The 14,838-nt window shown below is 48.3% G+C and overlaps 1 protein-coding gene across 17 annotated transcripts in view; it reads left to right on the forward strand.

Moving 5' to 3' along the window:
• ARVCF (ARVCF delta catenin family member) overlaps positions 1-14,838 on the forward strand; it is a 309,481-nt gene that overhangs the window by 145,747 nt on the left and 148,896 nt on the right. For all 17 annotated transcript variants that reach the window (XM_060269758.1, XM_035098127.2, XM_035098131.2 and 14 more), the window contains exon 2: positions 10,473-10,631. In XM_060269758.1, coding sequence (XP_060125741.1) covers positions 10,506-10,631 — 126 coding nt within the window. In that variant the 5' untranslated portion in view covers positions 10,473-10,505. The remainder of the gene's footprint in view (positions 1-10,472; positions 10,632-14,838) is intronic.

Raw genomic sequence — 14,838 nt, forward strand, 5'->3', positions numbered from 1 at the left:
CCAATGTTCTCTCTGATATCTCTCTCTTATCTTAACTCCACATCTTTTACACTAGAGGTTTCCAGCAGATTCTGTCCCTGGAGATTCTAGACTTGGATAAGCCATAACTTAGAAGCGCTTGACAAGATAGGCATTTGGCCAAGTGACTGGCATACAAAGAGTCTTTTCAGTCTGCGCCCATGTCACTGAACTCTAACTTGGGAGACTAGCATTGTGTGTACCGGCTCCAGAACCAGGGCCAGATTTAGGTTTGATGAGGCCCTAAGCTACTGAAGGTAATGGAGCCCTTTATATGTTCAGCTGTCCTTTGTCAACAACAAATTGTCGCTGTTTTTTTGTGTTGAATATACCGGTATGCTATATGGTAATTTATGGACCTAATAGGTATCTAAAGCCATTTGCACGTAACAAAATACAGTATGTATTTTATCAAAGTAATTGTTGAACTGAAATACAGTTAAGAAGTATATTAATAGTGAAATACAATTAAGAAGAAGTATATTAATAGTGAAATACAATTAAGAAGAAGTATATTAATAGTGAAATAATTATTAAGATCTAACTGTATGTAGGTTTTATTTTATTTGTTTTTTATCTTACATTTTGTAAATGTACATCCAGTATTTTTTTTCCTTTAATTTTTTCGGGGGCCCCCAAGAGAGTGGGGCCCTAAGCTATAGCTTGTTTAGCTTATACGTAAATCCGGCACCATCCAGAACATAAACAGAGTGCAGATGAAAACATTTACGAACAATACAGTCGTACCTTGGAAACTGAACAGAATCAATTCCAGAAGTCTGTTCGACTTCCAAAACATCCGGAAACCAAAGTGCAGCTTCCGATTGGCTGCTGTAACCTCCTACAGCCAAATCAGAAGCCGCGGAAGCCCCGTTGGATGCTCTGCTTCCAAAAATAGTTTGCAAACCGGAACAGTCGCTTCTGGGTTTGCGGCGTTCGGGAGCCAAAACGTTCGAGAACGAAGCTGTTAAAAAACCAAGGTACTGCTGTACTGAGAAAACTGCCTCTACCTGTGGATGAGATGAGTTTTCTCGAAACACATATACTACAAATCCATCACTTAAGAGGATCTGCTGAGATCTGGGGGTGATGAGATAATGCAAAGGAGTAGACGATTCTTAATATGTAGGGTTTTCCATTTTTGCAATTACGAACTGCTCTACCCCAAATCCCCTTGTTTTAAACAACTCATAAAGGTAAACAACCCCCCATTCTTTGGCATCTTGTTGTGCTACTTACGACATAGGACAGCTGGGCATGTAAAGGCACAATTACCTTCATTAGCTTTGCCTTAGGGCCTAATCCAGCCCTGCTAACTATGTACACTCTTGCCAAGCACGTTGCCTCTAATATTAATATTTTCCCTAATATAATGCTGCTTTTTTTTGCTATTCTTGCTAACACATGCATTTTACATAGAATCATAGCTGCCAGGTTTTCCCTTTTCTCGCGAGGAAGCCTATTCAGCATAAGGGAATTTCCCTTAAAAAAAAGGGAGAACTTGGCAGCTATGCATAGAATCTGCAGATTAGGAAGGGACCCAGGGGCTATCTAATCCAATCCCCTTCAATGGAGGAATCTGCTCACAGCTGTCCCTGTGTGGGCTCGAACCACCAACCTTGTGGTTAGCAGCCGGACACACTTACCCATTGTGCAATCTAAGCTTTGCATTTCTTGCAAATTTATGTACACTTTTCTCACCCTGTCTTGCAATGTTTGTTAGAAGTGTGGATTTTGAAGGACAGCTGCGTTTTGTTTCGTATATTGCTTTAAAAAGCGCGAACAGGGTAGATTCACCTCTAAACGTGAACGGAATCAAATTTCTCCCCAATCCCAAACTCCCTCACTGTTCTGTTCAAAACAAACAAACAAAACCCCATAAAGATCTTTTCCACATCACAATCCAAACTCAGCCATGAACAGACTCTTGAGTGGCAACAGTTCATTAATTAACACGTCCTGCGATTCAAATAACTGGGCTTGGCTCCTGTTTTGGATACCAAAACAAATCCCATTGGAGTGACTCCTCTCCAACTTCCTGGGTAAGAAGCCAGTTGAGCCTTGCAAGCGGAGAACATGTTGTGGGGTTTAAATCTAAGCCGCTCTGGTATGAGAGATGATTCCAATGTCCCCAATTCCATCTTGTGCCACAATGAAGTTCTCTGGCCAGCAAAAAAAATATCTTTGTCCTTCAAATCAGAGACAACTAAAGAGGAAGGGAGAGGAAACTGCTTTGCCTCCACATGTCTGCTGAAAGGAATCACTTAAGAACAGCAAGCCTTGCGAGAGTTATGTGGTCATGCCAAGGCAGTAGCATAGTCGGTGTGTGTGTGTGTGTGTGTCTGGGGGCATGGCCCCGGGTGCAAATTTATGAGGGCGTGCGACCACGTGCCCCCAAGACGGGCCCCTTCATTGAGGGTGGATATTCTATCTGGGCACATCCAACTTCCAAGAGACTGTGATCTACTCCCACTATATAGGGGACCCAGGTGGCTCTGTGGGTTAAACCACTGAGCCTAGGGCTTGCTGATCAGAAGGTTGGCGGTTCGAATCCCCGTGACGGGGTGAGCTCCCATTGCTCGGTCCCAGCTCCTGCCAACCTAGCAGTTCGAAAGCACATCAAAGTGCAAGTAGATAAATAGGAACCGCTACAGCGGGAAGGTAAACGGCGTTTCAGTGTGCTGCTCTGGTTCGCCAGAAGCGGCTTTGTCATGCTGGCCACATGACCTAGAAGCTATACGCCGGCTCCCTTGGCCAATAATGCGAGATGAGCGCGCAACCCCAGTCGGTCGCAACTGGACCTAATGGTCAGGGGTCCCTTTACCTTTACATACATATATATATATATATATATATATATATATATATATATATATATAAACTGGCAGTGATCTACCCCATTGGATTGACCAGAGTTGTTGAGCTTTTTTGGGGAAAACCTTGGGGGGGGGCAGGGCTCCGCGACCAACCATGATCGACCAGGGACACCCCACAATTGACTAGTAGACTGCGATCGACCTGTTGGACATCCCTATTCTAATATCATTATCATTATCTATCTTTATCATTTTATTTATACCCTACCTGCCAGGGGATTGTTGCGGCTACTATTGAGTAAAGACGCTCCAGCCTGCTCTCTCTTTAAGAGCTTTATAGTGCATACTATTTACAGTGCAGAGCCATCAGAAAACATGACTGCCTAGTCTGATTCAGAACCTGGCAATGGCGCTTGTCTGCTTTTGCGCCAGCATAATAGTCTGGGGACCCCAAAACGCCGCCCCTTTGCCCTACGTCTGGAACTGGGCACCGGAAGGGGATACGTACCTTCTCCCATCCCTTGGCTGGAGCGTTGCAAAGGCTCCGACACCATCCTGCGCTGCCCTTCCTCCTCTGGCCAGCTGGGTCGGTGTCGAGGCTCTGATACATCTGAGAGCCCCCTCTCCCCTCCGCTCCATTCCTCATTTCCTCCTCCTGACCCGCTGCTTGCGCTGTCAATGGGCAAAGTGCTGGTCAGGATGACTCCAACTGCCCGGGGAACGCAACATGAACAAACAGAGCCTGGACAGGGAGTCCCCCTGACACTAGGTTGTCCCAGCCACTCTGGGCAGCTTCCAACATATATAAAAACATGTTGTTGTTTAGTCGCTCAGTCGCCTCCGACTCCTCGCGACCCCATGGATCATAGCACACCAGGCACTCCTGTCTTGCACTGCCTCCCGCAGTTTGGTCAAACTCATGTCCAACCATCTCGTCCTCTGTCGTCCCCTTCTCCTTGTGCCCTCAATCTTTCCCAACATCAGGGTCTTTTCCAGGGAGTCTTCTCTTCTCATGAGGTGGCCAAAGTATTGGAGCCTCAGCTTCACGATCTGTCCTTCCAGTGAGCACTCAGGGCTGATTTCCTTCAGAATGGATAGGTTTGATCTTCTTGCAGTCCATGGGACTCTCAAGAGTCTCCTCCAGCACCATAATTCAAAAGCATAAATAAAACATAAAAACATAATAAAACATTAAACATTAAAAACTTCCCTACACAGGGCTGCTTTCACATGTCTTCTAAAGCGTGTATAGTTGCTTACTTCCTTGGCTCGGTGTGTGTGTGTGTGTGTGTGTCACATGACTCCATACCCTCCAACGCTTCTCTAATGAAAATCTGGACGTCCTCAGGAAAAGTGGGACATTCCGGGATCTAATCAGAAACCGGGATGGCTTCTGTAAATCTGGGACTGTCCCTGGAAATTGGGAGCATTTGGAGGGCCTGCAGTTTTCACCGTCTTCAGGGAAGAGGGGCTGATTGTTGAACTACACAGGGCTCTCCTAACAAACTTCCATTGGCCTTAACAAACTACGGCTCCCGTAGCTGCTTGGAATTGTATGAAACTGATTCAAATGTATGGTGCAGGTGTGGCCTAGGGCAGAATATTCTGGTTACCTCAAATAACAGTAAGATAGCAGTGCCACCCCAACTCAGCTTGGAAATTTGCTCTTGAAACTGCATTGCGAGCCAAGCAGGATTTTAATCTTCCAGTTTTTAGTTTTTAGTTTTATTTTTTTGACGGGAGACCATCTCTTCCAACGGATAGTGAGCTACTTTAGGAATGCAGATCCGTCCCAGAAAAGCTCTCGGGACTCACATTTCCAAGGCAGTCGCTGGATAAAACACTAGCTCACCAGTGCTCATTTAAAACCAGCATGCTCCAGTTTTGCAGGATGCTTATGTCTAAGTGCCAGGCTTTAAAGATTTGCTCTGCCCACAGGCAAGCCTGAATACAAAGTGTGAATTTTATTTTCATTCTAAACACGGTGGATTTTCTTTTGGGGGTGGAGTGGGGAGTGGAGAGAGAGAGAGAGAGAGAGACTCACAAAAAGTGCATGAAAAGAGTAGAAAAATATTCCTTTCCCTCCTGTTATTCTCCCTGGGTTTATTGTCACAAAACAGTTTTACTGCAGTGGGATTTAGAGCAAAGGATGAAAAGATTCCCAGTCTAGTACACCTCAGAATGGACCCTGATTTGGAAGACATTAGCATCTGTAATATAATCAGATATCCAGCGCGCTCGTATTCCAGAACATTGGGCGGATGCTTGGTGGTGTTGCTGGCAAGAAATGAAATTTCGGGACGTGAAATGCATTGGAGAGCCTGTGTGGTGTAATGGTTAAAGTGTTGGGCTAGGACCTGGGGGACCAGGGTTTGAATCCTCACTTGGCCATGACTGGATGACCTTGGGCCAGTCACTGTCTCTCAGCCTAACCTACCTTACAGGGTTGATGTGGGGATTAAAGGAGAACCAATGTACACCACCCTGAGCTCCTTGGTGGGAGGAAAATGGTGGGATAAAAATGCAATAAATAACTAAAAATATTGTGGCCACTTTCAGATTGCCTGTTTCTTGGGCACTCGTCCTGATTTGTTTGCACAAAGTTTTGAGGGGAGGAAGATAGGAAAGCAGCCTTATTGAGCCATCTAGTTCAGCTCTGCTCACACAGTGTCAGGATGTCAGGAATGAGCCAGCTCCAAGGGAAGGTTTGCAGCCAACTGCAGAAAGCAGCCTTTCGGAACAGGGAGGCTTTGATGTTAGTCAGGGGGAAACCGGCAGCTGCAGACTGTGGTTCCTCCTGACCTTGATGGGCTAGCTAATAAGGCTGTAGCTGAGAGCAGGCTCGAACACAGCCAAAGCTCACCGGAAGCACTCACAGAAGTGAATAACAGCCTCTCAGAGCAGGAAGAGGTTTGGGCTGACCCACTAAGTCCAAGGAGTCGGTGAATGGGAGGGCTGATAAATAGGAAGCAAAACAAGAGACGCAATTTCTTCTGTCGATGCTTTGTTAGAGTCGTCAGGAGCTATCTGTTTGATTTTGCAATAAATCCTCCTTTTTAATTATCTACACTTACTGTGTTATCAAGCTAGGATCTTGGACTCCTGACACACAGACTGGTAGCGGCTCTCTCAGGATTTCAGACATTCCCAACCATACCTGGAGATTTTAGGGATTAAAACTGGGACCTTCTCCATGAGGAGCACCTCCACTGAGCCACAGCCCTTCCGGAGGTTAGATGATGCCAGCAGGGAAGTTTGCTGGGAAGTTAGGCATCAAGTGAATATTGAGAGTTGGTTGTTGTTGTTTAGTCGTTTAGTCATGACTGACTCTTCGTGACCCCATGGACCATAGCATGCCAGGCACCCCTGTCTTGCGCTGCCTCCCGCATTTTGGTCAAACTCATGTTCGTAGCTTCGAGAACGCTGTCCAACCATCTTGTCCTCTGTCGTCCTCTTCTCCTAGTGCCCTCAATATTTCCCAACATCAGGGTCTTTTCCAAGGATTCTTCTCTTCTCATGAGGTGGCCAAAGTATTGGAGCCTCAGCTTCACGATCTGTCCTTCCAGTGAGCACTCAGGGCTGATTTCCTTCAGAAAGGATAGGTTTGATCTTCTTGCAGTCCATGGGACTCTCAAGAGTCTCCTCCAGCACCATAATTCAAAAGCATCAATTCTTCGGCGATCAGCCTTCTTTATGGTCCAACTCTATTGAGAGTTGGTAAGAGAACCTTATTCTCCACACAGAGCAACAATTCCCAGAATTTCCTTGGGGAAAGGGATTAACCCCTGAACCACTCTGGGTACTGTAGCTTGGCAGTGTACTGTTAAGGAGAGTAATGGGGCTTCTAGGAACAGCTCTCAGCATCCTTAACAAACTACACATCCCAGGATTCTTTGCGGAGGAGCCAGGACTGTGCTTTAAGAAAGAATGAGACCGGGGGTGGGAGGTGGGGAGCAGTGGCGGAGCAAGCCGATTGGGCGCCACAGGGGCAGGACGAGCCAGAGCAGGACGCTCTGGCGGGGCCTCCGAGGAGTCTACCTGCCTCCTCCCACTCAGCCGCTCTACAGCTAAGGGGGAGGTGGCGGGCGGACCGTTTGGGGCAGCGCGGAGCCTGCGGGCGCCCAACCCACCGCGACACTCCCAGGAAAGACGCGGGCTTGGGCATGCTGCAGGCCCCGTGGTGACTGCCACCCGAGATTTTGTCACCCCCCCTCAGTGGTGACACCTGCCCCCACCGCACCCCCCTTCCTCGACCCCTGGAGGGGAGGCAGGAAATAATAATAAATGTGCAATAGTTGCTGAGCAGCAAGAGAAACCTTTTTTAAAAAAAATGGGAACGTGAGCACAACAGATACTAAGCAAATGCGATTTTCAGAAATGAATTCTGAAAAGGAGTGCTGGTTTTAAATAACAAAAATGAACGGAGCAGTAAAATGGTTGAGGGGGCAAAATCCCATTTTTCCGTCGTAAAGGGTTGTGTGAGCAGCAAAGCTGAACAAACAGGATCCTCTTCCTTTCCTGGTCGGAATCTGGAACTGACAGGTGTTCTGGTCCCGGTCCGTCCCGGCTAGCATTTGCGGGTTCCTTCAGAGACATTTTCTAGGCGCCACTGTCTTCAGCTAAGACAGCGGCGTGCCAAGATTTGACGATGAAGAAGCCACATTTTAATAGATTGTTATTTTCCTTCCTGTCCAATTTCCGATTCCAGGGGCGGGTAAGGAGACAGAAGAGGCCTCATTAAAAGAAGGGGTGACTTTGTGTGTGTCCCGGTTTAAACAGGGCAGCGCCTATTGAAGAAGTCTGGGAAGGCTTTGTGACTGGGTTTATTGTTTGAGCTGACTGGGAGCTAAAACTCCCTGCAGGGTTAAACTCCAAAGCCCTTAATTGCGACACTCAGTATTCTTCCAAAATGTCAGTCTGTAGCTGTAAATAAAACTGTCCGTAACAAGGGCACCTTAGCCGGTTTTGTCTCAAAGGAGTTTTGAAAAACTACGTGTGGATTAAGAAGAGCGTTTTCTTCCCATGTGCTTTAACAAAGAGCATTCAAAGCTGGCGTCCCTGTTCAGCTGCGCAAAAAGACAACTTTGTTGATGTTGCTGCTGCTGCACAACAATGGATAGGCCTTACCTGTCAACCCTGCAATGTGAGGGACGAGGTGGGGATCTGCCAGGGAATATAAGGGCAGAGCACCAAGGAATGAAGGACATTATCAAACACTCGTGAAGGTTATTGAGAAGATGATATCTAGTGGAGAGAGAGCTTCTGCTTTGAATGCACAAGGACCCAAGTTCCCTAGCATCTCCAGTAAAACCTTGTCTGGAATCCTGGAGAGCTGCTGCCTGTCAGTGTAGCGAATACTGGGCTAGATGGAGCTCTGGTCTAAACCATTGAGCCTTGACTCATACAAAGATTCCCTTTGCGAAATAACAAAGATATATAAAAACGAAAGTCTTCTCCACCTGTGAGTTCCATCCATTAGTGAGAATAAAGGTTCTGCAGAGTCTTAGATGAGCCAGGCATTTGCATATTCTGGTGGCGCTGAGCAACCATGTGCCTCCATTTTCATATAAGAAATAAAATCATGTCATATAGGGGGGAAATAGATATCTATCATTAGAGCTCTGTCCTTTAGATACTTCTAGCTTATGAGATACCTGTTCCAGGAAGGCAATAATGCAAGAAACTTCTGTGATAGGGGCTGTCCTTGTTTAGATCCTTAACCTAGCATAGACCAAGGGAAGGTAAAAGGGACGTGGGTGGCGCTGTGGTCTAAACTTCTGGGCTTCTTGGGCTTGCCGATCAGAAGGTCGGTGGCGAAGGAGTGAGCTCCCATTTCTCTCTCCCAGCTCCTGCCAACCTAGCAGTTCAAAAGTACACCAGTGCAGGTAGATAAATAGGTACTGTTGCAACAGGAAAGTAAATGGCGTTTCTGTGCGCTCTGGTTTCCGTCACAGTGTCCCGTTGTGCCAGAAGCGGTTTAGTCCTGCTGGCCACATGACCCGGAAAGCCGTCTGTGGACAAACGCTGGCTCCCTCAGCCTGAAAGCGAGATGAGCTCTGCAACCCCATAGTCGCCTTTGGCTGGACTTAACCATCCAGGGGTCTTTTACTTTTAATTTACCTAGATGGACCAGTATAAGACAGCTCACCGTGACCCCTTTGTTGTTTGGAGAAGGGCTGTAACTCAGTAGCCTAATAGATTATCACCTGCCGTCCATGCAGAAGGTCCCAGGTTCAATTTCTCACATCTTCCAGTAGGGCTGGGAGTGACTCCTACCTCATACCCTAGAAAGACAATGCCAGTCATGGTAGACAATACTGAGAGGGACGGATCCAGTGTCCTGGTGTGGAGTTGAGCGGCAGCTCTTTCCTCGCTGAACCACTAGGACAGCTCAACTAGTGGACTCTGGTGCCTTTTTTATTGTAGGTTGTATTTTTGGCTGCAAAGCTTGGTTATCCACATATACCGGGACAGGCCACTTCAGATCTTGGTTTTCTGCACTTGGGATTTGTCAAGGCGCATCAGTTGTGGAGGATTGAGCCCACCGAGCAACGTTCAAGGCAGCCCATTCCTTACTTACAGATGCTCTAAATAAGAACTGGTAGGCTTATTGTGAGCAGCAAATAGCTTTTAAATATGTAGAAATGGCCTTTTGTAAATAGGTAATAAATGACACCTTTGAATGAACTCCACTTACCGGCGTTATTTAGAGCTTCTGCAGGGTGGCCTCTGCAGGCGAGAGCTGACCCTCTTTTCTGTTCAGTTCAGTTCCTTTCCTCCCCACTGTCTTAACCATAATGTATAGTGATTCATGTTTACAATCAAGCGCTACAGAAGGAAGTAAAGCTATCGCCATAATTAAGCGAACAAAATTAAACCAGCCCATTGCAATTAATTTTTAAGTGGATCGGAAATATGCCTAGTTTTTATTCTTGCTGCTCTGTGCCTCTGTGCGACCGATATAGAGTCAGTCTCCCTGTGATGTGTCTTTACTTTAGATTTAAAAGGAGTGTACCAGTGAGTCTGCTCACATTTTCTGGTGGGTGACGTTGCGACTGGGCATTGGGCCCTGTAGTGATCTGGCTGGGGGCAGAGATTGGCCCCCTCCTCCTCATCGCCTGGCCGAGTCACTGGCGCTGGGCAGGGTCCTGCCCTGGGGAGGCCCTGTGGTCCAATCAGCACTGGTCCAATCAGCACTGACGGGAGGCATGGCCACTGGAAATTTAAACCTTGGCGCGGCCAGGGGCCATCCTCTCTCGTCCTTCGCCAGATCCTGTAGATGCACCCCTGATTTAATTGTTGGGTTGTGATGGTACAAACCTCAACCTGAAGATGCAGCGCGAGTTTGCCATGTGACCAGAATGCCTTCCTTGCTAGGGGAGACACCACACGCATAATTGAAAACAGGAGCTAAAGCCTGATGATGGGATGCCTGGGGTTGTGCATTTATCAGGAATGACTCGCTTCTCCTAATTGATCAGGAGGGTCCACAGAGGTTGCTGCTGAACATGGGAAGCACAAAAGGGGTCTCTGAAGGTCGAGGAGGCACCTGAGTCTTACCTGCATGTGGGTGTTTCTGTGCAGCTGTGACATCCAGTTCTGTCCCAGCATTGACACCATCCGTCCTTTATTCTCTAGGAGCAAAGCCCCAGCAACCAGACGTCAATAGCAATGATGCAGGAGCCCCAGGAAATGGTAGAAGAGACTGTAACTGTGGAGGAAGACCCTGGAACCCCAACATCCCACGTTTCCATTGTGACTTCAGAAGACGGGACCACGAGGAGGACTGAGACCAAGGTAGGAACCATCGGTTTGGGCCTTTTCTCTGCCAAGACCTCTCGACAGGGTGTGGAGAGGTGAAGGGAGTGCAGTTTTATCTAGGGTTTATTGTGGTTTGATCTGAAGCTTCTGGAGCGTAGTGTCCTTCTCAAGCAGGCATTGAAGAGCTGCAGATCTGTACGGGGAGGGGAGGAGCAAATGCGGCCCTCCAGGTCTCTTCATCTGGCCCTTGGAGCTCTCCCCAGGTGACACACTTCCCCAGCACTCCATGGCACTCTGAACATCTGTGCCTGGCTGGAATGTGTTCACGGACCCTGAGAACACCTCCATCTTCCCTGGGTGTGCAACAGAGAGGGTTGTGCAAGAGTGTGTAGAAGCTGGCTGACTGAACAAGGGCAATCAGTTACATGCACTGCACCACATACTGTGGCCTCCGGCCCTGGCCGTCACTGCCATGTGGCCCTGGGAAAGTTGCCCAGATGGGAATGTGGCCCTCGAGGTGGAGAAAAGGTTCCCTGCCCCTGGATTTAACAAGCCAAAAAAAGCAGAATACAGACAGCTCAGGCAGGTGAGCAGGGGGAAACCAGAAATGTTCCTGTTCTGAAAACAGAACAGAAACTTCCACATAACTGGGCTCTCCTTGCTCTCGAGTGCTTGAGAATTCACTTTTACTGGCACCCCTACTTGGGAATTTGTGACCCTCCTGCCTGGGATCCCACTGGGTGCTGGGGTGGTTCCCAGAGCCTGTCAAAAGCTAAAGGTAAATTGTGTTTATCATCACCAAGCGTTCATTGGATAGTTATCGGAGGAACTATAGCTTGGTGGAGTGCGCAGGTTGTTTGTACAAGGCGCCAGGTTCAATTCCCTGCCCCTGCCATTAAAAGAAACAGGTAGCGGATGATCAGAGGAACCCGTCCCTGTTGCCAGTCAGAACAGACAGCACTAGACTAACTGGACTAATAGCTTTGCTTGATATGAGGCAGGGTCCCATTTCCCTGTTTTTGCACAGCTGTGGATCTGACAAACCTTTTCTGACTATTTCAAACATATTTTATTTTGCGGGGAGAGGGGGAATTAGATGTGTGAATCATAGCAGAGATTAGACTTGGTGAGGCGGACGGGGGGGGCGGCTGGTGCCCCTTGGAGCCCCAATGGTAGGTGGTGCCAGAGCCAATGGCAGGCGAGCCACCTACCGTACCTGCTTTTGTCCCCATCCTCCTCCCTCTTGGGTTGTACAAGGGCAACAAGGAGACTCAGGAGGAGGAAGCTGACAGCCAGTGACACCTCCTGGACTACTTGTAGGGATCAGCAGCGCCGCGGCACCGGAAGTCACTTCTATGCACTTCGGGACAGTGACTTCTGATGCCGCTGTGCCCATTTCCAAAATGTCCGCAGCGCCAGAAGTCGCTTCGACTTCTGGCACTGCGGACATTTTGGAAATGGGCACAGCAGCACCGGATGTCACTTCTACGCATGTCCGGAAGTGCGTAGAAGCGACTTCCGGTGCCGGCGTGGCACCAGAAGAACATGGACGCCGGCAGGAGCTCCATAATCCGGTGGAATATGGGGTATTTTGCCATTCGGGACACTTGCGGGAAACGGTAAGAAAATACGGGTGTTTCCCGGGAAAAACGGGGTACTTGGCAGCTATGCTTGTAGGCAGGAAAGCAAACAGGTGGGGGTTGAAGGGGCAAGACTCTATTTGCCCTAACAGATCATCCCCTGCCAGCTCCTCCTTAGAAAGGGAGAAGGAGGGAGGGAGGATCAGAACTGAGGTGCCATGTTTGACGAGGCTGCAACATAAGCCTTGCAGGGAGATAAGATGGAGGATTGAACTTTAATGGGCATTGTGCTTCATGGAACTAGCAGGGGCCTCTGTTGCACGCTAACTGTTAGATAAAGAAAGACAGGCACACAGATGACAAGAGTTTGCCCAGAATAGTCATACCACTGATAAGAAACATATTTGCGGTTGAAAGCGAAATGTATATGATACCTGATATCTTTTTCCCAGCAAGGGAGCAGAGAAATCATTTAAAACAAAGGCGGGCATCCTATTCTGGAGGGGCTCAGTGGTGGAGCACACATGCACTGCAGGCAAAAGGCCCCGGGTTCAATCCTTGGCGAGGGAAGATGCCCGGTGGAGACTCTGCAGAGTTGCTACTTCTGAGTTTAGACCAAGAATGGGGAGCCTGTGACCATCCAGTTACCATCAGCTGCAGCCAGCCTGGCCCATTGGTTAGAGGCGAGGGGAGTTGTAGCCCAGAAACACCCTTGCATTAAAGGCTGAACACTCAACAGCCACATTGTGCCGTTTTCTAAGGCTCCTGTTGGAGTTTATCTCCTCTTCCTCCCTGCAGATGACAAGCATTGAACCTGGGACCTTCTGCATGCAAACATGGTTCTCTGCCACTGAGATCTGGCCCTTCCCTTAAGACATGGGAAGCTGCCTCCTACTGAGTCAGACCATTGGTCCACCTAGCTCAGTATTGCCTTGCACTGACTGGCAGCAGCTCTTTAGGGTTTCAGGCAGGGGACTCTCTCCCAGCCCTTGCTGGAGATGCTGGGGGTTGAACCTGGATGCAAGGTGGGTGCCCTACAACCTGGATGCAAGGGGCACTATCCACCACTGCCTTAATCCTGTTTCGAAACCATGCCATTGAGTTGCAAGCACAGGCTTTCCCCCATATGAGATGTGTGTGAGAGAGCGTGTGTACACACACACACACACACACACACAGAGAGAGAGAGAGAGAGAGAGAGAGAGAGAGAGAGAGAGAGAGAGAGAGAGAGAGCTTCTGTGAATAATTGCTTTTCCAAGCTCCTGTTTTGCTCCTTTCATCTAATGTACCTTGCCAGCTAGGACCCTGCGTCAGTATCATTCAAAGCACAAAGGACTCTTTCAGAGGTAGCACTCGCCAATCTCTGCAATCGCTCTTGAAAGCCAAACATTTTAGCATGTTAAAACAATGAAGGTCACCTTGGGCAGGGAAGGCACAAACCGTTTACCTTCCCCGCCTCCCTTCAGCAGACTTAATACTGTGGCTGATTAAAAGGAGCCCGTGGTTGGTTGGTTGGTTGGTTGTTTTTAAGGGCTGGGGAATCTCTGCATAAAAAGGTGTCTGATGAAATCTGAAATATGTCTCTTACACTCTCTCACTCTTCTATATCTTTATCATGATCTGCCTTTGCTGCAGTGAGCATAATTAATCTCTCCCCCTCCCGGGCCTGTTCTTTCTCAAATGCATGCAAGGTATTTGTGCTCAGCCTTTGCCCGGACCTCAAACCTGAGGTCTACTCAGAGGAGGAGCAAAGGAGTCAGGACTCTCACCCCCCCCCCCACACACACACCTGATTTCCAGACTTTCAGTGGCTTCAAAGTGCCATTCAATGTGGACATCCTTGCCCTAAGACTGGGAATCCTTACCTGGGCTCATGTCTGGCTATGAGATCACACACCTCACCTCCTCCAAGGCCTAGGAGCAAAGGAGTCAGTGAGCCAGGCAAGAGCTCCAGGGCTACTGAAAAAGCGCATGTGAGACAACTCAGGAGGAGAAGGAAGCTCCTGGAAGCACCTGGTCAGGTCATGGCTGAGGTCACATCCATTTGAAGCAGCAATGGATTCACCCAAAGAATGCTGTCAACAAGTCAGGCCTCTGAAGCAGATCTTGGAATGTGGGAAGGCTAATATGGGTACAGGCAATCCCAGTGTGGTGTAGTGGTTAAGAGCGGTAGACTCGTAATCTGGGGAACCAGGTTCGCGTCTCCCCTCCTCCACATGCAGCTGCTGGGTGACCTTGGGCTAGTCACACTTCTCTGAAGTCTCTCTTAGCCCCACCTACCTCACAGGGTGTCTGTTGTGGGGGAGGAAGGGAAAGGAGATTGAGACTCCTTCGGGTAGTGATAAAGCAGGAAATCAAATCCAAACTCCTCCTCTTCTTCTTCTTCTTCTTCTTCTTCTTCTTCTTCTTCTTCTTCTTCTTCTTCTTCTTCTTCTTCTTCTTCTTTACGGAGTCTCCTCTCGAGATGACCTATTTATTGAGCCTTCATCCCCAATTTGCTTGCACCAATCTTACACGGGGGTTAGATTTTCCCTGGTCTTTATCGAATCTTCATCTCAAATTTGCTTGCAGGCTGTTTACACACCTTCCCGTTAGTTCACCCAGCACTTTTTAGTGCGATTTCTTGTGGAGGTTGTTCTTCAAAGTGTATTAAAGTTCTTGGA

The sequence above is a fragment of the Zootoca vivipara genome, chromosome 17, assembly GCF_963506605.1.
Source record: "Zootoca vivipara chromosome 17, rZooViv1.1, whole genome shotgun sequence".
NCBI lineage: Eukaryota > Metazoa > Chordata > Lepidosauria > Squamata > Lacertidae > Zootoca > Zootoca vivipara.